General features: G+C 34.3%; 1 protein-coding gene across 2 annotated transcripts in view; it reads right to left on the bottom strand.

Moving 5' to 3' along the window:
- The window catches only part of LOC124360296 (PH-interacting protein), an 83,825-nt gene that overhangs the window by 5,584 nt on the left and 56,230 nt on the right, over positions 1–22,011 (bottom strand). For both annotated transcript variants that reach the window (XM_046813800.1, XM_046813801.1), the window contains exons 24-28: positions 15,219–15,399; positions 8,651–8,738; positions 7,258–7,335; positions 5,537–5,611; positions 3,075–3,176 (exon numbers count right to left, since the gene is read on the bottom strand). In XM_046813800.1, coding sequence (XP_046669756.1) covers positions 3,075–3,176; positions 5,537–5,611; positions 7,258–7,335; positions 8,651–8,738; positions 15,219–15,399 — 524 coding nt within the window. The remainder of the gene's footprint in view (positions 1–3,074; positions 3,177–5,536; positions 5,612–7,257; positions 7,336–8,650; positions 8,739–15,218; positions 15,400–22,011) is intronic.

The raw sequence follows: 22,011 nt of genomic DNA, 5'->3' as shown, positions 1-22,011 counted from the left end.
CAAAGGTTTACAATGATCTACCGGGCCTGTGTTTGTAATTACTCTAAGACCTTTTTCAGTATATATTCTGGATTCTAGAACAATCCTCCAAAAAATCAATCTATATCTTAAAATTGATTGGCAATATAAAAAGTACACAGATTTTAAATAATTTTCAGGAACACTAAATTTAAGACGACTTAACAAATAAATTACTCTTGAAAGTCTGGTGCTTCTATGATCGTTTTGGTTGTTCCTATTAAACTAGTTATCTATCTGAATTCCAAGAAATTTAATTCAATTTACATAAGTATCAATTGACATAGTATCGATGTTGGATATAAGCTGAATATTATTTTTTTGTTTTTTCCTGGTTTAGGAGAAATCCACTGCTACTAAATCAGGAAGATGTAGCCAAAACTGTATCATTAGTATACTTCTGAAGTTCTGATAACCTGCTGTTAGTAATCAAAAAGTTGTATCATTTTGCATGCAAAATTGATTTTGCTATATTTTAGATGGTAAATCATTTATACATAGAAGGAAAATGAGTGGCCCAAAAACTTATGCTTGTGGACACCCCCCCCCCCACCATTTTACCAAAACTTTATCTTTCCATTCATTTTGTAGATATAATGTTTGCTTCCTGTTAAGGCCTTGCTTAGGTCACAAAAGGTAGCCTGAGCGAAGGCCTTGTTCTCCAATGCCAATTGAATTTATTTTATGAGATCATCTAAGGTGTCTACTGTTGATCTCCCTTTTCTATAACCAAATTGAGAAAAATTTTATAAATTGTTTTTTTTTTTCAAAAATTAACCCCTCCCCCCCCCCCATTAGAGCCCTTTACTAGAGCAAAATGTGTCTGATCATATACTAACACTTTAATTAATTTTGAAAAACAGGAATTATATATATTGATCTGTAGCGCTTTGGTTGGTCTCTAGAGCCCTTTTTATAAATAGAGTAAACCCTTGATAGTTTCAGGCACTCTGGAAATACCCGTTCTTGTAACAAATTATTTATACAAAAAGTCAAGGAATCACCAAGCTTAAAATTATTTGTTTCAACAAATTTGTTGATACATTGTTAACATCAAGATAGCCAGATTTAATTTTTTTACTGCATTATTGAAATACTGTTTGGCACAATTGCTCTCCAACTAAATACTGTAGTTTTGGTAACACTCATCAATTATGATGGTGCTTGGATTATTTTTAAGGGACTTTGCAACCTCTTTCTTAATACTTTCTATTGAAGCAATGAAATTAAAGAGATGGAAGATTAAAGATGTTAGTTAAAATCAAGTTTTTGTTTCATTTGTTCTGCAGTTTCTGTATTTTTCTTGATTACGTTCCATCTCGCCATAGGTTTATTCTTACTATTCTCAATTTAATTAGTGCTATGCAAGAATTTAAGCTTCATTAATTGAATTTTTATACAGTCATTTTATTCACTGTACTTAATTTTTAAATCTATGCCACTATTATTCCTTGTGCACTTAACCGATTAATTGACAATGACCATTCCTTCATTTACTTCTATTAGTCTCTTTTTTACAATCTTGAAAAAATACAAATTTTTTATTAGAATGTCAAAAAATAACTCAAAGAATTTGTGAGAATTTGAGTTTTTTTACTAAAAAAAATCAATATTGTCAATAGCAAGAAGCCAAATTTATTGATAAACTTGACAGACACTTTTTGGGTATAACAAAATTAATATAATTAACAGATTTAATATTTGTACCTCTATCATCATTGAGATTTGAGCACTGACGTTTCTAAAACCAAATTTATGCCTGTATATTTGCGCTAGAGTGATGAAACACTCAATGAGGATTTAAAATTACACTCGTGGGAATTTTTAAAATTTGCAGCTAAAACAAGGTTGAAAAGTAAATTTTTATACATATTTAGGGGTGACATTTGATAGTAAGCTAACATGGACTGTGCATATAGAACATCTTAATAAGAAATTAAAGAAAATGATATTTGCATTTTACTAACTTGGCCAAATTTTAAACATCACAGAGTTAAGAATAGTACATTACGCTTATGTGCTATTTGTGTGTCTTAGAGAGCCAGTGGAATCATAGCGTACGGTGGTGCGTATATAAACACTACAACACTGCAGCCTTTGGTGGTAACACAAAAAGCTATTATTAAGGTTGCCATTGGTAGGAGTTAATTGTACTTGTCAGATGCTGTGTACAATAATCTTAAAGTTTTCGATATTAGAAAATTGTATGTCAGAAACCTGATGACCTATATCTTTAAACGATCAGAGGAATTTTCAATCGAGTGACACACCAATATCACACGAGGAGTTCAGTTAATTACTCCTCGACTTCTCTGTGATAGATTCGTTTTCCAAGGATTCATAAACCCTATTTCACTACTAATCCCTTCTCAATTGTGCACTACTTATGAAGAAATATATTAGAACCACTCCGAAAATTTGATGAATACCCACTGTCTATTTTCAGGATAACAATAAATAATTGGTTGCTGAGTATAGAAAGGACAAATACAAAGATTTGGTAACTTGCAGTACAGATTGCACTACCCCAGGTAGCTGATCCACCACGTGGATGTCTTGTGTGTGTGTATGTGTATATAGATATGAGCGTGCATGAGAGCGTGTGTGCACACGTGTGTGTGCTGTGTGTGTTTGTTATTAAGCAAGCATTCTAAGAGAGCCTGAGTGCAGTGTCTGAGAATGTGTAGGATTAGGGAAAGAAAGATTTTTATCTACTTATCTAAACTTATATAGCCAGGGCATTTAAGCCATATCTGTTATAAAACTTACAAGATTAATTATGCAATTAAAATTAAAACATATAAACATTAAAAATTCTGAAAATATTTTTTTTAATATCACAACTGGCAACTTAATTTTGCTATTTTTAAATATCACATTTTTTAAATCAAATACTTTAGAATAGTAATTAACTAACATTTCTCATAAGATAGCAAATCTCATATACTACCAACCAAATCGCGAAACATCGTAATGCAATCCCTGGCCCAAGATAGTGTGCACTCTTAAAATTATAAATTTAAATTAAAAATACAATTTAATATTTGATCACATACTCCTAGGCCTAGAACTGTTGATGTTGGCTGGACCGTTGTCATTCTGAGAAGTGCCTTCATCTGATCCTGACATTCTTCTTCTAAACCGTTTTTTTCCTTTTGCTGAAAAATATGTATATCAATCACCTTTGTTATATTGTACACTTTTATTAGGAAAATGTTAAAAACTAGTCAGGTAAATAACCTGTCAATAGAAAAGTGTGATTTCTTTTACATTTAAATATAACAATGGTGCATAAAGCTACAGTTTAGTTGTAACAAGAAATTGAATTTCCAGTTGAATGTTGGGAGTATAATTAGGAGGAGTTAGTTCCTTCAGTGCCGAGAATGCTATAAATGATACCCCTTACAAGAGCAAAATGTGTCTATACTTTTTTTATATAACATCATTCCAATTAATTTTATAGTGGTCTGTCTTGGAGTGTTTGATTCCAAAGATTATGTCTTCTTCTACTAATTTTTTCCAATTGATTTTCAATCAGTGATGCATTAAAGCAAAAACTTGAATCTCAAAATCCACCCAAACTTAAACAAAGGTTCGGATTCAAAAAATCAATCAACGCAATTTGACAATTAATAATCGGCTGATCGCAGTACATAAATTACTAATCACTAAAATGTATTTTTGTAGTACTTCTCGTTTAAAAATTGGAAATTGATAAATTTTTGACAAATTGTCGTGCTTTTGCTAGCAATTAAAATTTGTACATTTATGTTTACACAACACCGCAAGTATGCTGTGTTTATTTCTAAACTACAGCTGACCAGTATTACGCAAATTACTGATCACAAAAAAATGATATTGTTGTATTTTATGTATGACAATCTTTAGATAGGTAACCTAATCAACAAATAATCGTAAGACATAACACAACATAAGTACATGCATCACTGTGAGTCCACTGTGTATATTCGCAAGTTCTACCAGCAGTTTGCTAATTACTGATTGACAAGAAGTGTTTTTATTGTACTTTTGTCTTTAAAAAAATGCAAATAAATAACCTAGTAAAATACAGGGTGATTCAAAAAGAATATAACAACTGTAGAAATGTATAACTCTGTATTGCTCAAATGGAAACAGATGAATCTTTCGTTTCAAAGATTGTAGTGATGAAGCTACTTTCTACACTAACGGGAAAGTCAACCAGCACAATGTCCGTATATGGGGCACTGATAATCCGTGGGAAACAATCAAGCATGAACATGACTCGCCTAAGGTGAACGTTTTCTGTGCAATTTCAGTCAATAAAGATTTTGGTCCCTTTTTCTTTGAAGGTGCTACAGTAACTGGACTACAGTATCTGGAGATGTTGGAGAATTGGCTGTTCCCTCAGCTTGAACAAGGAGAACAACAATTCTTATTTCAGCAGGATGGAGCACCACCACATTGGCACTAATCTGTCCGTGACTAACTGAACGTCAACTACTCGAGGTGACGCATCGGCCGCCAGGCAGCCCGTGACAGAGCACTTCATCGCAGTCCTGACCTTACCCCCTGCGATTTTTTTGGGAGGGAATGTTGAGGATGTGCTGTTTCGGCCACCTCTTCCAGCCACCATTGATGGTTTGAAAAAAGAAATAACAACAGCTATCCAAACTGTTACGCCTGATATGCTACTGAGCGTGTGAAATGACTTTGAGTATCGGGTTGATATTGCTCGAGTGTGTGGAGGGGGTCATATTAAACATCTATAAAACTTTTTTTGGGTGAAAAAAAATTCTTTTTAATACTCTTTGTAATGATGTATAACAGACGGTTCTATTATGTTTATTCTATTAAATACAACTTTTTAAAGTTGTGGTATTCTTTTTGAATCACCCTGTATTAATGTACTTTTGTAAAAAGTATTTACAATTAGTACTACTTTTGTAAAAAAATATTGCTTACAGCTGGAACTTTTTATATAAACGTTCGTGCATCATTGCGAGTCTGCTGCATGTCTTCATGAATGACCATACAAAATCTCTAAGCAAAAGACTTCAGAAAACATAATCTACATTATTGGATTGTTTGATTTTAAATTAATGAAGTGTTCATTTTTCTTTTTATATTTTATGAAATTGAATTGTCTAGATTAAAATCAAAGCTTGAAATTATTTTAATTTGATCTTGACTCTCATTTGCTCTGTAATAACGAAATTTTACTCTACAGGTTTCTGTATTGGTTGGGTTGGAATGCCACAACTTCAGTTTTTCTTTCATTTATTGCAATAAACATGTAATTTTTAATCACAGTATATCAAGCGATCATTTACTGTTTTAGATTTTCAATATTTCCAAGACTAAAAACATTTCCAAATCATATTTTCACCCATTTTGAGTAAAATATTGTTTAAAAAAACTTATATAATGTTAAGAACAAAACCCGGAGGATGGGAAAATTTGTTAATTACAGTAAAACATAACCAAGTGTGAAAGAACTACTCTGAATGAAATGAATGACAATAATAAGCAAACTTACTACTTTTTGTTTTTGAGGTGGAAGGATCTTCATCATCTGGCAGTTGACGTTTTTTCTTAGGGAATTTTTTTACACCTACAAATTTAAAAGATTAAATTGTATAAAATAAAATATGTCTTCATGGACAGTCATCGATAATAGATCAATAAATACAATGATAAATACATATCAAACACAATGTAATCTCAAATAAATATGTTGTTATAAGCATTAAACATAGTGAATTTTTTCATAAAAAGTACTGATCGCAACTTGCTCCTAATATTACCTTTAGCAAAATTGCATCAAAAGTATATAATTTTAATCCCAAGTTCAAATATATGGACAGGAGTTGCGTATGTTTGTTTTGGAGGTCATTATGAGTCCAAAGCAGTGTGTAAGCAAGCTCATAGGGTAAAACTTGTGCCAACTAAGATGACATATGTGAGAGAAATCTTTGAACATACTGTACTGTTTTAATAGTGCCTATACAAGCACAGACAGCTTGTCTTATCTACAATATCTTGTATCTACAGAGCCAGAACATTTTGAAATATTACTTGAATAACAAGATGTAAAGAATAGTAATAGGTAGTGACTTCCATAATGTTAGGCTGTTTTACAGAAAAAAACTAATCGTACACCAATTTAATGTATGTTGTCAGGTCACACAGATGGAAAACCAGTCATCTACTACTATGTCACTAACCCTGTGTTTGTGTTATTTGTTTAATTGCATTACAATACTTATCACTATGTTAATTTCAATTGATAGTCTGCAAGAACTGCAAAGTCTCTAGTGTAATTTATTTTTTAACTGCTAGAGACTACAAAGTGGTATCAAGTGCTAAGGGAAGGTGTATGGAATGATAACAAATACTGAAAGATATTCTGAAACCATGTTAAATCACAGTCAGTGAGGCCAAATGTCAGAAACCAAATCTGCCCCATGATAATCCTCAGGGGACATTACAAAGCATATTACTGAATCATTCATCCTACAGTCCTAAATTGTCACTCTCTTCCTTCCAATTTTTCCAAAATTTAAGGATCTTTTTAGTAAAAGGCAACTGAAGAATGACGATACATTGAAAAAACTGTTACTGATAGGTTAAATGAACAAGCAACAGAGTTCTTTGACGAACGTAACCAAAAGCTGGTGGTATGACAAGTGTTGTTTATTAATGGTAACTATGTACACAGACTATTTATCTAATGTTCAAAAGGATGGTCCTTCTATAGTGCTGCAGTTTTCCAATTGGGGGAGAAAACTAGTAGAATTCACGTGTACTGTGCAGATTTCATGAATTTCTAGGATTTTCTCTTTGCTCTTTTTCCTTAAAAAAGGAGTGGTCCCTGGCAAAGTGGAAGAGATTACATTTACTCAGGGATTTATTACAAACAATCCACCAGCCATGTAAGTGATGAAACATTTACTGACAATATAAAGCTCAAACAGGTGCTTTTGCTGACCTCATGTGAACCGGCCTGTCACCACATCATGACAATATTTGGTGGAGTATCACTCTCAACACTCGATGAATTGACTATAATATTAATATTTTGTTGATAAATACAATTTTATAGGCTATCAACTTTCCCTCTAATTTTAATTTTAGCTACAAAGCCATTCAACTTACATTAAAAATCAAGTTTTTTCACAGCAGTGTAAATTTATACATTACTTATATTTTAGTTACATTATATGTACAAGGCCTAATTTATAAATTATAAACACTTACCAGGAGGTTCATATTCACTAACTGAAGCATTTTCATCATCCGACATTAATAGTTTTCTTCTATGTTTCTTTTTCCCTCCTATGGAAAAACAGATGAGATGTCAAAAGTAAAATATTATTAGTAGTAGCAATAGCCAAATTCCACCAATGCCAAAATCCACCTAATTTCAACACATCCATAAAAATTAAATTCTTAAATTAGATACAATCCAAAGTTGTTTTAACTATATAAAAAATGTTATTTATTTTATTTATCTCATATATACTTCTTTACATTAAATGTGTAGTTTTTCTCACAGTTCTACTTTAATTTACGTGTATAATAAACTATAGTACATAAACATGTAAAAGAATGACATTTGTATGTGATTTAAAACATATGTATTTTCAGTTATTTTTAAAGGGAAAACACAATTCACTACAGCCCATCAACAACGTGACATTAAGTTCTATGTGCTACAAAGAACCACTCTAATTCAACCCTCCTTACACTGTAAGCAGAATATCTCACTGTTTAAATTGAACTCTAAACATTGTAAGTGGAATATGTCACAGTATTTCCAAACAACAAATTATATTAATGTTAGTTCTACAAAATTTAGTCCGAATACGTAAAAGTGCTTCTTTGGCATTTTAATAGAACACATATGCAACATGACTTATTAACTCTGGTAACATTTACAACTTAAAGCTGAAATACTCGCTCATAAAAATCCACTGCTGCGCATACGCTTAAATTGTTTGTAAACTGATCACTATTATAGACTGTTATGCAAGATTTAATTTGAAATGTGAGTACATTCCTAGTTTTATTAAGTTTATAAATCCACATTTGATTATTTTATTTTACTATGCAACGATAGTACAACAAAAAACTTTCATCTTTGTATTTTTCTTTAATGTTATTATCTTATATCTGTATTTCATAATTTGTAACTAGTATAAAATTAGTACTATGACTACTAAAAAAATTGCAACTTTGAGTAGTTATAAATAATAGTAAAAAACTGAATTTTGGTGTATCTCAATTATTGAAAATATATGCAATAAAATATTAAAAATTTTCAATTAAAAATATAACATGTTTTCATTAGTTTGGACACCAAAAAAACTACAAAAATTAAGCCGGTGTTACACAGACACATATCTTTACGACATACAAAGGGTTAAAGCATTTCTAGCAGAAGTTTCTAGCAGAGCTAGAATCTGTATTTTAAGACTTGAAACATAAATATTCATTTTATTGAGTTTTAAAATAATACAGTGCTACTTAAAACCAAAATCTGCTGCAGCTTGTAAACAAAAAAGATTGCTATGACATAGAAATGTTATGTTTTTACACATACTTAATATTGATGAGACAATAAACCTAATTTTTAATTTACAATCCTTACCTTTTTTATTCAAATTATTCCATGTATTCAAAATACGATTCATGTTCTGTTCAGCAAGTGCTGATAATCTCAGAGCCATGGTATACATCTGAAAATCCATGAAACAACTCAGAACAGGATTTAATGAGGTTAAATTTGGTTATTTCCAATTTCTAGTGCAATCTGCAGTTTCTTACTTTTACAGTACTGTTTTCCTTTGACAATGACATTCCATAGGATTTCAAGTACATAAATCACATGACAATTCAAAAACAGTACTATTGTGACTTCTACATTAGTTAACAATCTGTAAAGTTTTTTTGATATGTCATAAACAGTTGTAGCAAGAAGGTTAAAATTGAAATCTTAGATATATGATTAAACCACATGAACCTAAAAGTATTTGTTTAGTTTTTAACACTTAAAACTCTAAATTTTCAACTTTAAAAATACTTCATTGACTAAAGAAGCACACAGAAAGTAATATGCACATGCTTGTAGAGTGGAAGTGAGTTTAAATGACCTTCAGAAACACACTAGATGGCACACAGAAGTAACATTACCTCTCAAGATGCATGTGCAAATTTGAACTTTATGCATTCATCCAGTATATTTAGAGAAAAAGTATCAGTTTTTTGTTCTGTCAACTTGAGTTAACCCATTGCGGGCGACAACACCTTAGCACCTTAGGCAACATTAGCACGTGACACCCAGCGGCCGGAGTTGTTTACTTGCGGTAATTATAAATGCACTATTTTAACACTTTATATATTTTTATAATGTGTAATACTAAATGCATTTATTTATTTAGATAAGTGCTGAACTAAAATAATAAAATCGATCTAGAATAAGATTCAGCTCGTTCGTCGAAGGCTTGGCACAACTCGGGATTGTACACTAATATTCGCGGAAAATATCAAACTAATTTATCATCAAACAAATAATTGCACAAGGCAAACACAGTGGGATGCAGCAGTAAAGGGAAGATGGACACTCCATCTCATACCAAGGATCGATGTTTGGCTGAACTGAAACCACGGCGACGTCAATTATTATCTCACACAGATGTTGTCAGGGCACGGCTGCTTCAGGGTGTATCTTGCCCTTGCTGCAGATCTCAGCGTGACCAATTGGAGAGTGTCCTCAATCAGAAAGTCCTACCAGAGGCAATAGTAGAAGTAATGCTGTCAACAAAAGCTGCCTGGAACGCCACAAACACTTTTGCTGCAGAAGTCCTCACAGACCTGCATTCTATTGAAAGGAAAAGAGTAAAAGCTAGAAGAAACTAGAAACTAGAAGAAAGGTGAAAAGGAGACCTTAGTTTACTAAAAGAAAGAGCAGTAGCTGTATAATCCCTTCCCCCCCCCCCCATGAAGTAATGCCTAACGGTGGTACCGTGGGGGATCAGAGTTTAGAGAAAGGGGAAAACGGTTTTAGTCGGTAGTAACTGTTAACAGTAATGATCATATGTACTGTAACAACAGCGATCGTACGTGAGTTGTTAACATGTTGAGTCCCACATATCCAGGCATTGCACCTAGCCTGTCGAAGACGTCAATATCTTTCCATAACCTCTATAAAAAAATATTTTAAAAAAATAAACCATATTCTCCATCACTGCAACTTTTTATAAACAATCTATCAAGTTCTAAAGAACACAGGTTATCGGTCATTGTACACAACAAACACGACCGAACACCATTTCTTACAAACAAAACTAAAAGGTAAAGTGAAGATCATATTAGTAACAGTTGATAACATTCCACCTGATATTATTTGTAAGCTGATACTGAGAAAACAATACAGTACCAAACATAACTGAGAGCATCTGAGGCCATTCTAGTGGAAAAAGCATAAAATAAACAGTAATTGCTATAGGCAAACAGAGGAAGCGCAGCTCACATCTTTTAGTGTTTGATCCACTGAACGGTCTGATGTGTAGAGCACATCTTTTGCCCGCAATGAGTAAAACAGCTTGTTGTTATGAAATGTTTAACTGCTCCACAGAGATTTATTATATTTAAAGGCTGTTTATGGTCATGACCCAGAAGAAAAAATTCAAAGCATCAAATAAAAATGGTGCCTATTTTGAAAATATGTACTTCTAAACTTAAAAATGTTACTTCAATATACTTTTATCTCCGATATTGCTAATTTTTTGCTTGCACCTATAATTATGTGTGCATCAATATTTTGCTTAACCTTGTAATTTTTACTAAGAAATTTATTTGTTAAATGTATTTTTTATGCCGGTGATCGAACTGCTTTCAACAAAATTGTCGAACCAATGTTTGAGTGAAACCAGCGGTATGGGGCCGAGCATTGTCATGGAGCAACATAATTCCATTATTGAGCATACTACTCCGTTTGTTTTTAATTTCCCGCCTTAGTTTTCTTAAGGTTTCGCAATACCTTGCTACATTAATAGTTTCACCTCTTGGGAGAAAAATAAACAGCAAAACCCCTTTCCGATCCCAAAACACAGTGCACATGATTTTTTGTGCAGACATTGTCGTCTTGAATTTTTGTTTCTTCCGGGATTGCATGTGTCGCCACTCCATTGACTGCTGTTTGGATTCTGGTCAGACATGACGGACCTAAGTTTCATCACCTGTCACAATTTTGTTTAAAAATCCACTGTACCGTGTGATAAAAGTCAAAGCACTTCCGAGTCTCTTGGTTTTGTGCACGTCAGTGAGCCTTTTTGCAACCCATCGGAAACACAGCTTGTAATAACCTAAGCGCTCCGTAACAATTTTGTATTGTGAAATTTGTTGGAAAACATCAGATAACGTTGTCATAGTGAAACGTCTGTTCTCTTGGATCTTTTCGTCAACTGCCCTTACTAGATCATCAGTGGAACAAGAGAAGGCTGACCGCTCCAATTATCATTATGCACATTTGTTCGACCGCCATTGAACATTCTAACCCACTTTCTCAGCATTCCTTCACTCATCACGTCTTCCCTGTAAACATCTCGCTGTTGATGATAAATTTCAACCGGTTTCACATTCCTTGTGTTAAAAAATCTTATTACAGAACAAATCTCACAATTGGCAGGATCACTAATTGTCTTAAACATTTTAAACGTTCAGAGAAAACTGAAAACACAACGTAGAACAACTAAATTGACGTTTGACAATAGACAATAGACAAAACTCTTTATTTCATGAACTTTGAGTACAGAAATGTCGTCAAAAGTTTGCAAGAGTTGGAACTTGATGAATACAAACTAGGCTTGCATTACAAATAGGTGATAAATCCATGTACGAAATTAGTTTTGATCTTGAAAAGTCGGGTCTTCCTTCCAATGAATGTACTCGTCGATTGAGTAAAGGGGCCGAACTAGGAGCTGGTTGATAAGCCGCTGTCTCATATTCTTGATTGGCCCTGGAGTTTTCAGCTCATCAGGCAGGTAGTTGGCAAGTTTGGCACCGATGTATGAGGGCTTCTTCTCATAGAGTGCCAGTCTGTGATTGGGAAGAACATAGTCACTACCGTTTCTTGTGAAGTGGTTATGTAGGTTGTTTCTTCTGGGGAGATCTTGACGTGCAGCATGGAGGATTACCTCAAGAATGTAAAGAGCTACCACTGTGACGATTTTTAAGTTTATAAAAACTCCTCGGCAGGACTCCTGAGGACCTAGACCCAGCATGGCTACGATGATTTTCTTCTGGTGTATCAGTACTCTTTGGAGGTTTGTTTTGGAAGAGTTTCCCCATAGTACAAGGCCATATCGAAGATGTGACTCAGCAAGAGCAAAGTATGCTGTTCGGAGTATGCTCTGATCTTCTGTGATCGATTTGAGTCTGTTTATAACGAATACACCAGAACTGAGTTTAGAGCATACCGTATCCACATGGAGGCTCCATGACAGGTCTGAGTCAATGGTGAGGCCTAGGTGTTTAGCATATTCGGTTTGGTTTAGTCCAGGTATTTCAGTTACTTGGCGTTTTTTTGGTCCAAAAAAGAGTTGTGTGCTTTTACTCTCATTAACAGCCAAATCATTGCTATGGCAGTACTCAAGTGCCATGTTAATAGCTATGTATGCTTTAATTTCAAGTTCTTCAGGGGTTTTTGTACTGTTTATAACAACTGTGTCGTCTGCATACATAAGCAATGGACAGTGCCGCTCAAAGAAATTTGGCATGTCGCTGGTGAAAATGATGTACAGGACAGGGTCCAGGACTGATCCTTGCGGGACACCTCTACCTAGCTTTTGGCTTTCCGATCGAATTGTTTGCATTGTCCCTTTGTGATCTGTGTGACTTATTTCAACCACTTGGGTTCTGCCTTCCAAGTAACTCTTAAACCACCTTGCGGCAACACCGGTCACTCCGATTCCCTCTAATTTCTTTAAAAGCATTTCATGGTTAAGGCAATCAAATGCCTTGCTGTAATCTAGGAGTATGGTTGTCACAGTGTTTCCTGCCTCTATATTGTCTATAAGTCCTTCTATTAGGCTGATTAATGCTGTTACTGTTGACCTTCCCACAGTGAAGCCATTTTGATGAACTGTAAGCATATTAAAGGTTTTGATATGTTGTAGGAGTCTGTTCAGTACTATTTTTTCTATCATTTTAGAGAAAGCTGACAGAAGTGAAATCGGCCGATAGTTTGATGGTTGCTTTTTATCACCTTTCTTATGTTTTGGTAGCACTTTAGCGATTTTTAGCTGAGAAGTAAATGTGCCCTGTGAGAGAGACTTGTTGACAATATTTACTAGTGGCTGTGCAAGTTCGTCTTTACATCGCTTGTTTTGGGTGACAGTTCATCTATTCCTAAGGAGGTTTTTGATTTCATTGACTGGATCTTACCTCTGTTAAAGTGGTTGGGTGAAGTACCAAGCAGGGACAGTTAGTAATCCTGCTCGTCATTGTGTTCTGTCTGGGCTTAGGTTGTTGTGCTAAGGTTGTTTTAGCAACACTAGTAGGTAGATATTCAGTTGGTTTGCTATATCCATAGGGTTATCGATTATGTTTCCGTTCACTTCCAGCTCGGACAGTATGTTATGGTCTTGCTTACTTTTCCTTTCACTATTAATAATTTTCCAGATAGCCTGATTTTTGTTTTCAGCTTCACCCATGATCTTTGCAGTTGCTTCTTTCCTTCTCCTTTTAAGTAGTTGATCATATTCTTTCTTTTTTCTCGCCGCTTGTTGTTTGTCTCTAGCTTTCCATACAGAATGTATTGCTCTTGTGCCAGGAGGAATTCATTTCTTAATTTTTTAGTGTCAGAGTCCTGAGGTGTGGGTTTCTTCATTTTCTTAGTTCGAGTAAATTTGACATGACAAGTTTTGTTGATTGTGCTTATAAGTGTTGCAATTATCATGTATGCTTCTTCAGCATTTTCCTTTGAGTATACTTATTCCCAGGATTGTTGGCTCAAGAGTTCTTTTAGTTCCTGTACGTTTCTCCTGGTAAAGCTCCTTTTTTGTATTGTCATGTTGTCCTTTCCAGGTTTTTGGACATTTATTGTGCACATTTGTCCGGTATGATCAGAGATGAAGGTATTTATTACTTCGGATTCAATTTCGGATGAGGCTAAATTTGTACATATAAAATCTATGGAGGTCTGGTTATGTGGTGTGATCCTGGTTGGAGGGAGATACAGTCCTATGATGTTGTAGGTGTTCAGGAAAGCTTCAAGTGTTTTGTTACTCGTTGAACTCTCGTCCAAGCAGTTTACATTTGTCCCCCATTAGGATTACTGTACTCTTCCATGTTGGAATTGTGTCCAGGAAGGTTCCTAGGATTTCTAAGGCATTTTCAAGATTATGATTTGGCCTGTACACTCCAATAATGTGTCTCTGGGTTTAGTTTGTAGCTTTACTGCCGCTATCTCACAGAGCAGTTCTTCGCTGTATTGGGACGCATTCAAGCTTGTTGAATGATTCCTGAAGTTCTCTCTAACATATACTGCAACCCCCCCTTTAATATGTTGTGTTCTGCTAAAAGAATCTATTAGATTGTATTCATTGACTCTAACATTACTGATAGAATTTTCTTGGTAGCCATGTTCCATGATGATAATGATGTCAGGGTGCTCTTGGGCTAGCTGGTCATTTAGGATATCTATTTTATTGGGGAGGCGGTCTACATTTTGATGGAAAAGCTTTGTTTTTCTTTTGTTTGTGTACATTGCTGGGGATGCTGTTTTAAGGTGTACCCTCTCTTTTGCTGGAATGGTTTTTGGCCACAGTTGTATGGAGATGAGCCAATTTCAAGTATTTTGTGTTGAGTATATGTTTGTTCGCAGGGTGGAGAGAATTCACAAATGTTCTGGTAGCCAGAATACAAACGTTATTCGACAGCCAGTGAACAAGGAACCAATTGCAGCGCTACGGTGGCAGTAGAATAAAATGGTACTTACTTTCTGAACACGCCTCGTAATATAGATAAAATAAGACTACAAATTAAGAAGAAAGTGGATGATTCCAATGATACATATAAAGAATGATGCTCCAAGTTTTTGCTATTGTTTCTATCTTAGGGAAAAATATTAACTAATATGAAACTTTATAAGTATCGTGTATACTCAAAAAACAATACAGCATTTAAAGGAATTGGTTTCTTGTGTAGATACTAACCCTGGACTTTTTTTCTGTTGTATAATTTTTGGCATTGGTAAAAATTCTTCTTAAATCATCACAAAAATCTTCTGGTGTTTCATAGTTATCACCCTGAAGTTCTTCACGCATGGTTCCCAAGTCCATTGGTGTATCTACTATCCTGTAGTATTCAGGGTGTTCTAGCCGATCCAAAGGCACCCTGAAACAAAAATCGGGACAGGCTATATTGATGTAATAAAGTGATAACTTATGATAAATCCTTTACATTAAATCATTTACAACTACAAATGGAATACTGTAGCGCTTCCGATAATGTCATAAACATATAATGTACTAATTTAATAGTAAATGAGTGAATCTTGAGATAAGTAATAATAGATTGTACTGTTTAACACATTCACTGCGGCAAAAATATGAGGGAGGATCACCAGATGCTGAAAATTTTTTTGGTCAAATAATCTTACCCTGTGAAGACGGGAATGATGTGTCAAACTGCAATTTCAGGGATGTTTCTGTTTCAGAATGACGTCATAAGCCTGGGCCCGCCGTGTTTATTGATTGTTTGTACCAAACAGTCACTTATTTGCTGGATATAATCTATTACAGTTCCTAATTATGTTTTTTTTTTTTTATGTTAATACTATAATTCTAAATAATCTGAAGTGTTGTCACCAATCCTTTGCATAGGGTCAATAGATCCGTCACTGTAATTTTCGTCCATATTCCTAGCTCTACCACTACTCAGACTGGAACAACTAGGCTGAGAAGGATCCATTTTGGTAAACAAAAACAAACTAAACACTCACAATTAAAAAACACAACCGTAAAAATACACAAAACACTTAAAAGAAGTGAAGTTGAAAGTAGGCCCACATAGGGGCCAGCCGCGCACGAGTTACGCCCGAACGGAGGATACCGGGGATGACTCTAGGACGTCACTGAATACACAGCTGCAAATCGACCGTCTACTGCGAGTGGCAAGACCACACTGAGGCAATGTTTGACAGATGGCGCGTGAGCCCTGTGTGGGCCCACTGTCGTGCACGCGCAATCTGATGGGACCCAATGTCACTGAACGGGTTAAACATACAATGTCAATTAAAATATCGTTGTTGAAACTTTGAATAGTGATTTAGAACATTAATCCTGGAACTGCTCATCATTTTCCCCAAAATGGCAAACACTTTTCTGCAATTTTAATTTTAAGGGTTTTTTTTAATTTTAATTACTATTAAAGTTTTTTAATTACTATCATCTAATTTTAGATACTGTATTTAAGAATATTTTTATTTAATTAGCATTTAGTTTAACCCTCTAAGTGGCAAGCGACGTCTGAGACGTTCTATTTACGCCGCCGTGATGTGGCAAGCGACGTCTTAGAAGTCGCTTCACCTTGCCGCTTATTGCTAGGCAACCGATAATTATTTTTTGCACAGTTGCGTTCATCACTAAATTTCAAATACAATTCATATAGTATCATCAACATCACGATGAAATAATCAATGGTACTAACTGAAATAATCCTAAGTTTTCTCCCGCGGTCTGTGGCAAAACTAGCTGAGTAGGCCTACGTGACTGTTTCGTTTCTCTTGGCTTGTACATATAGCTATATATTTTCTTTATTATTATAACATTGTCTATCTTTTTGGTTTGTAATAAATTTGGCATTGATTTTACGATCTTGTGTTAGTTTGTTTATTTACTGTTTCCAGGTACCAAATTTCATTTTCAAGTTTGATCACAAACAAAAAACTAAAAATAATAATTTACTGTAATAAACTGATCTGGTAGATCTGTAGAAAAACTCTTTCTCTTCAAAATAAAATATAGTATGCAAAGATTCTACAGCATTTAGGTTGTTTTTTACCAGTTTCAACAAAACAACTTTTTTTGCTATGTTGCAAAAAGAATTATTTTTTATTTTTTCATTTATTTTATTTATTTTTTTATAATTTTCTAACTTTTTCCTTTGGTATTTGTAGGTAATTATTGTTTCTACCTTTGGTATATAATGGATTTTCTGTAACTATGTTTTTATTATTTTTTACAAAGTGTCAAAGTTACAATTTTAGTTCGGTCAATCAACATTTTTTGGTTTTTCACATGATAAGTCCAATTCAGGATTCAAGAAATCATTTTATTTTGTCACAATATGAAAATTCAACTCTTTCTGAAGAATTCAGTATGCAACATGACTAGGTTAGAGTAAAAAATATATTATTGGTGAATTTCTAAAAAATACTCTGCAAAGTGGCCAAAAAGAGCTTGCCACTGTGGAAGTTTAGCATTGCCACTTCTAGGGTTAATCAATGAGAGAACGAGAGGGATCAGCTGTTGTCCAATTATAAATTTATCACAGTCAATCCACTACCGCTCGCGTTCCTCACTTGGCAGTGCAGTTGTATCCTTGTATCCATGGTCAATGTCACTCTTCGACATGACCTAACTCCTCCCAGTACTCCTGTGTCTTTTGCACACGTTCACTTCTCTGCTCATAATCCCATCTCATCCTCTGTAACTCACCATTCTCCCACGAACGTGGTCTATCTGTCAGTGTAGAGCTTTGGAAGCCCCCCTGGAACTCTCTGTGGTCTTGTCTGCCTATGATCTCGTAAACCTGGTCCAGGGATTCCTCTTGTAGTGATACTCGGAAAAGATAACTTCTCTTGGTGAGTGACTTCTTTGGAACGTTCTATTATTCTACCCTAAAATTGTCTCCTTTAAAATTGTCGGAAGCTGGAGACCCCGACTGGTCCTCCGAACGTTCCTTAAAAATAATTATTATCAAATAAATGATTCATTTTATTTCTTTTCTCTACACAACATATTTTGCTCCACCAGGACCGGGTGTTTCTCTTTCTTGAACATAACATTTTGGTCCTTCGGACAGGATCTTTAATTTTTCAATTTTATTGGAATCTCTCCCGTAACAGATACAGATATTCTTAAAATATCAGTGTCTTCAGAAATACATGTAGTTTACAACCAAAAAATGAAATATTGAATCGTTTTAGTATTACCATTAAAAATAAATAGATTAAGATAACAGATTTGTAATGAATAAATTTTTCTCCAAAGCATACCACCCTTACTGGTAATTTGAAATTTGTTTGAACAAATCTAAAAGATGCAAAACTATTTTTAATATATCTAACTTACAAATTATAAAAAACATTCAAAGAAAAATTTGTTGTTGCTTTTGAATAATATATCTATAACTAAAAAATCGGCAAAACTCTTGGATTGCACTATTTTATATGTTATTATATATATATATATATATATACAGGGTGTACATAAAGTCCTGCACTGGTATAATATTTTCTAAACGATAACAGATAAATGAACAAGATTTGGTACATCAACACTACACCTAAAAATCTACTTTTTGAAGGAACTATCAGTTTTCTGTAATATCATGAGGACGTCCCGCAAGGAGTCAGAAGGAAATCTTAAATAGGAGCATAGCTCAATATGCACATCATTTTAAAGGGCTTATCTAGCAGAGTTTAATGCCGCAAACCGCACTCAAAAAGATTGATCCAGTACAAAATGGCGGCTGTTCAAAGGTTTTACTTGGTTACATTTCATTAGTAGCCATAACCCCGGTAAAGCAAAACTGCAACTAAACGAATACTGCAGATAAATACTACATTGTGATTGTCAGTTGTAAAGAAGTGAATTTTGACGTAGGGTTACAAATTTGGTCCTAATATATTGGTAACGGTGTTTAAATAGGCTCTTACGTCAATGCCGTAGTGTGGGAGTGCTCCGTCCTGTTGAAACCAGATATTCTAGTAATGTTCTCCAAACATGTTTCGAAGTGCTGGTGTAATTTCATTTTCTAGCAAACGTTGGTATGATATTGCACTTAAATTTCCTTCAATAAAGAAAGGACCTACCAACTGGGTACCTATCACACCAAGCCAGACATTCACCTTTAGTGGATACTGCGTATGTGCCTCCCGCATCCAGTGAGGATTTTCGCTACTCCAGTAACGGCAATTGTGCCTGTTTACGCTTCCATTCAGCATAAATGAACACTCGTCTGAAAACACAATATTGTTTGCATCAATTTCGTTGCAATCTATTTTGGCCATCATAGTTTCACAAAATTCTATACGTCGATCAAAATCATCTTCGTTGAGTTCGTGCACCAAATCAACTTTATAAGGCTTAAAATTAGACCCTTTCAGAATCTTTTTAACAGACGTAACAGAGATGTCATGAGTTTGTGTTGCTGAGCGTAGGGACTCTTGCGGATTCTCAATAAATGACTGCAATACATCTAAAGAGTTGCCTTCAGTTGTCGTAGTAGCGGGCCTTCCTGTCCTATGACGATCGGAAACACTTCTTGTTTCCATAAAGCGTTGAACAGTTCTACCTACAGTTTTTCTAGAAATTGGCTGCCTCTCGTGAAAGTAGTCATGAAATAAATGGCATGCTTCCTTGTGTGATCGTCTGTTGTTTCCCCAACCAACCATCATAAGAAGTGTTATACGTTCACGTTCGTCAAGCGACATAGTGTAGTTGAAGAACTACAAGCAATACGACAAACTCTTTTGTACTAAAGTGCACTGATAGAAAGGTTGGACAGCACTACTAAAACAAGAAAACTAGAATAGCCTACTATGAATAGACTGGCTAATTGGAAAGTCCATACTGCGACCCAAAGATAAGAGCTTTCTAATTGTTACTGTTATCAGGTTTTCCCCGTTATCAATATGTCACTTCTGTACAACTGACAATCACAATGTAGTATTTATCTGCAGTATTCGTTTGGTTGCAGTTTTGCTTTACCGGGGTTATGGCTACTAATGAAATGTAACCAAGTAAAACCTTTGAACAGCCGCCATTTTGTATTGGATCAATCTTTTTGAGTGCGGTTTGCGGCATTAAACTCTGCTAGATAAGCCCTTTAAAATGATGTGCATATTGACCTATGCTCCTATTTAAGATTTCCTTCTGACTCCTTGCAAGACGTCCCCATGATATTACAGAAAACTGATAGTTCCTTCAAAAAGTAGATTTTTAGGTTTAGTATTGATGTACCAAATCTTGTTCATTTATCTGTTATCGTTTAGAAAATATTATACCAGTGCAGGACTTTATGTACACCCTGTATATATATATATATATATATATATATATATATATATATATATATATATATATATATATATATATATATAATATAAATATATAAAATATATATGTGTATCTACTTATAAATTAAATATATAAGTTTATGCTCTATAAAATTTTTCTATGGCAACAAGTTTTTTACATTTTTACAAAAGTAAAAACGTTGAAAAAAAGTCAACAGTTTTTTAGATCAAAATTTTACTTTCATCCAAAAATTATGTATAGGCCTATAGAAAGCTAATTTAAACATAAGTTTACAACAATGTATTTTTACCTTTTTCCCCCATCAGTAGGATCAGGCACAATTAATTCATTAGGCAATGATTGATCCAAGTTAGATAAGACTTCATCCACATCTACAAAACTAACATTGTCTTCTGATTCACTTTCCAATACATTCATAATGCCATTACTTTTAAAACTAACACTCATTGTTAAATTTGTGATAGATTATTTACTCAAAATAAAAATATTGAACCTATACGAACAAAGGCCAATTTACAGATCCACAAAACTCCAATCAATTCACTAAAACCTCACAAAAACTTCTAAATTTTTCACTCCACTAATTTGTAAAACGTTTATTTATATACACTAAACAATGTTAAGTCTAAAAGATCCAAATAAATAGCAAACAATACACTAGTATTGACAATGGTGTATTAACCCGGCGTCGGGCGCATCACGGAGTTTTCCTCCGGGTTGATATATTTAGTTGTCAATAACTAGTATACTGTGGTTTGCGACCTTGTTATTTGTGTTACTTCACGAGCCTCCTTTCTGGAAGAGACTGGCACAACCCCCATCCACATCGCGTCACTAGCACCAGGATTGTTCCAGAATTAGTGAAGGACTGGAGTTTTTCTCTGTGTGCGCCCGTTCACGTTATGAGTTACCGGAGTAAATATCCGTGAGCGCCCATTCAAGTACTTGTGATTTTTATCTTGTGTTTTAGTTTTTGTTTATGATTTATTTTTTTATTGTGTTCTATTTGAAGTGTGATTAACTATTTAAAACATTTTAAAAATTAAACATAAATTGTGAAAATGGACTCAACTGAACGTTCTAGGATATCACGATTGTTAGATAGTGTGGAAAGAGAGGAAGAACATGACCGTGTCAGGCCAACTGGTGCATTTGTTAGGGAATTATTTTCAAACAGTGATGAAGAGGATGTGGGTATTACTGATGAAGAACTCAGTGATGCCGATATTGATGAACAAATTGAACTCCAATATGATGAAGAAACAATTCCATCAACTGAAAATTTCGTAATAAATGATGACGATTTCAATGACCTACAAGCATTGCCCTTGGCAAAACGTATGAATGATAACATATTACCTAGAATCAATGGAAAACTTGCTTACATCAGTAAAGGACGTGATATGTTATGGAATGTAGAACCTAAGAGACAAGTGTGTACACCCAACAGAAATATTTTGAGAATGCAGATGGGTTGTGTAAGTAGATCTGCAAAAAATATCCAAACCTCAATTCAAGTGTGGCAAAAAATATTTACGGATGAAATTATAAACTCAATAGTAGAAAACACGAATATTTGGATTGAGAAGAACAAAGATAAATTTATTAGAGAAAGAGATATAAAGCTAACAACTGTTCAAGAAATAAAAGCTACCATCGGTATTGTGTATATGGCTGGCGT

The sequence above is a fragment of the Homalodisca vitripennis genome, chromosome 4 (assembly GCF_021130785.1).
Source record: "Homalodisca vitripennis isolate AUS2020 chromosome 4, UT_GWSS_2.1, whole genome shotgun sequence".
Classification (NCBI taxonomy): domain Eukaryota; kingdom Metazoa; phylum Arthropoda; class Insecta; order Hemiptera; family Cicadellidae; genus Homalodisca; species Homalodisca vitripennis.
This window is presented reverse-complemented; position numbering and strand designations above follow the sequence as displayed.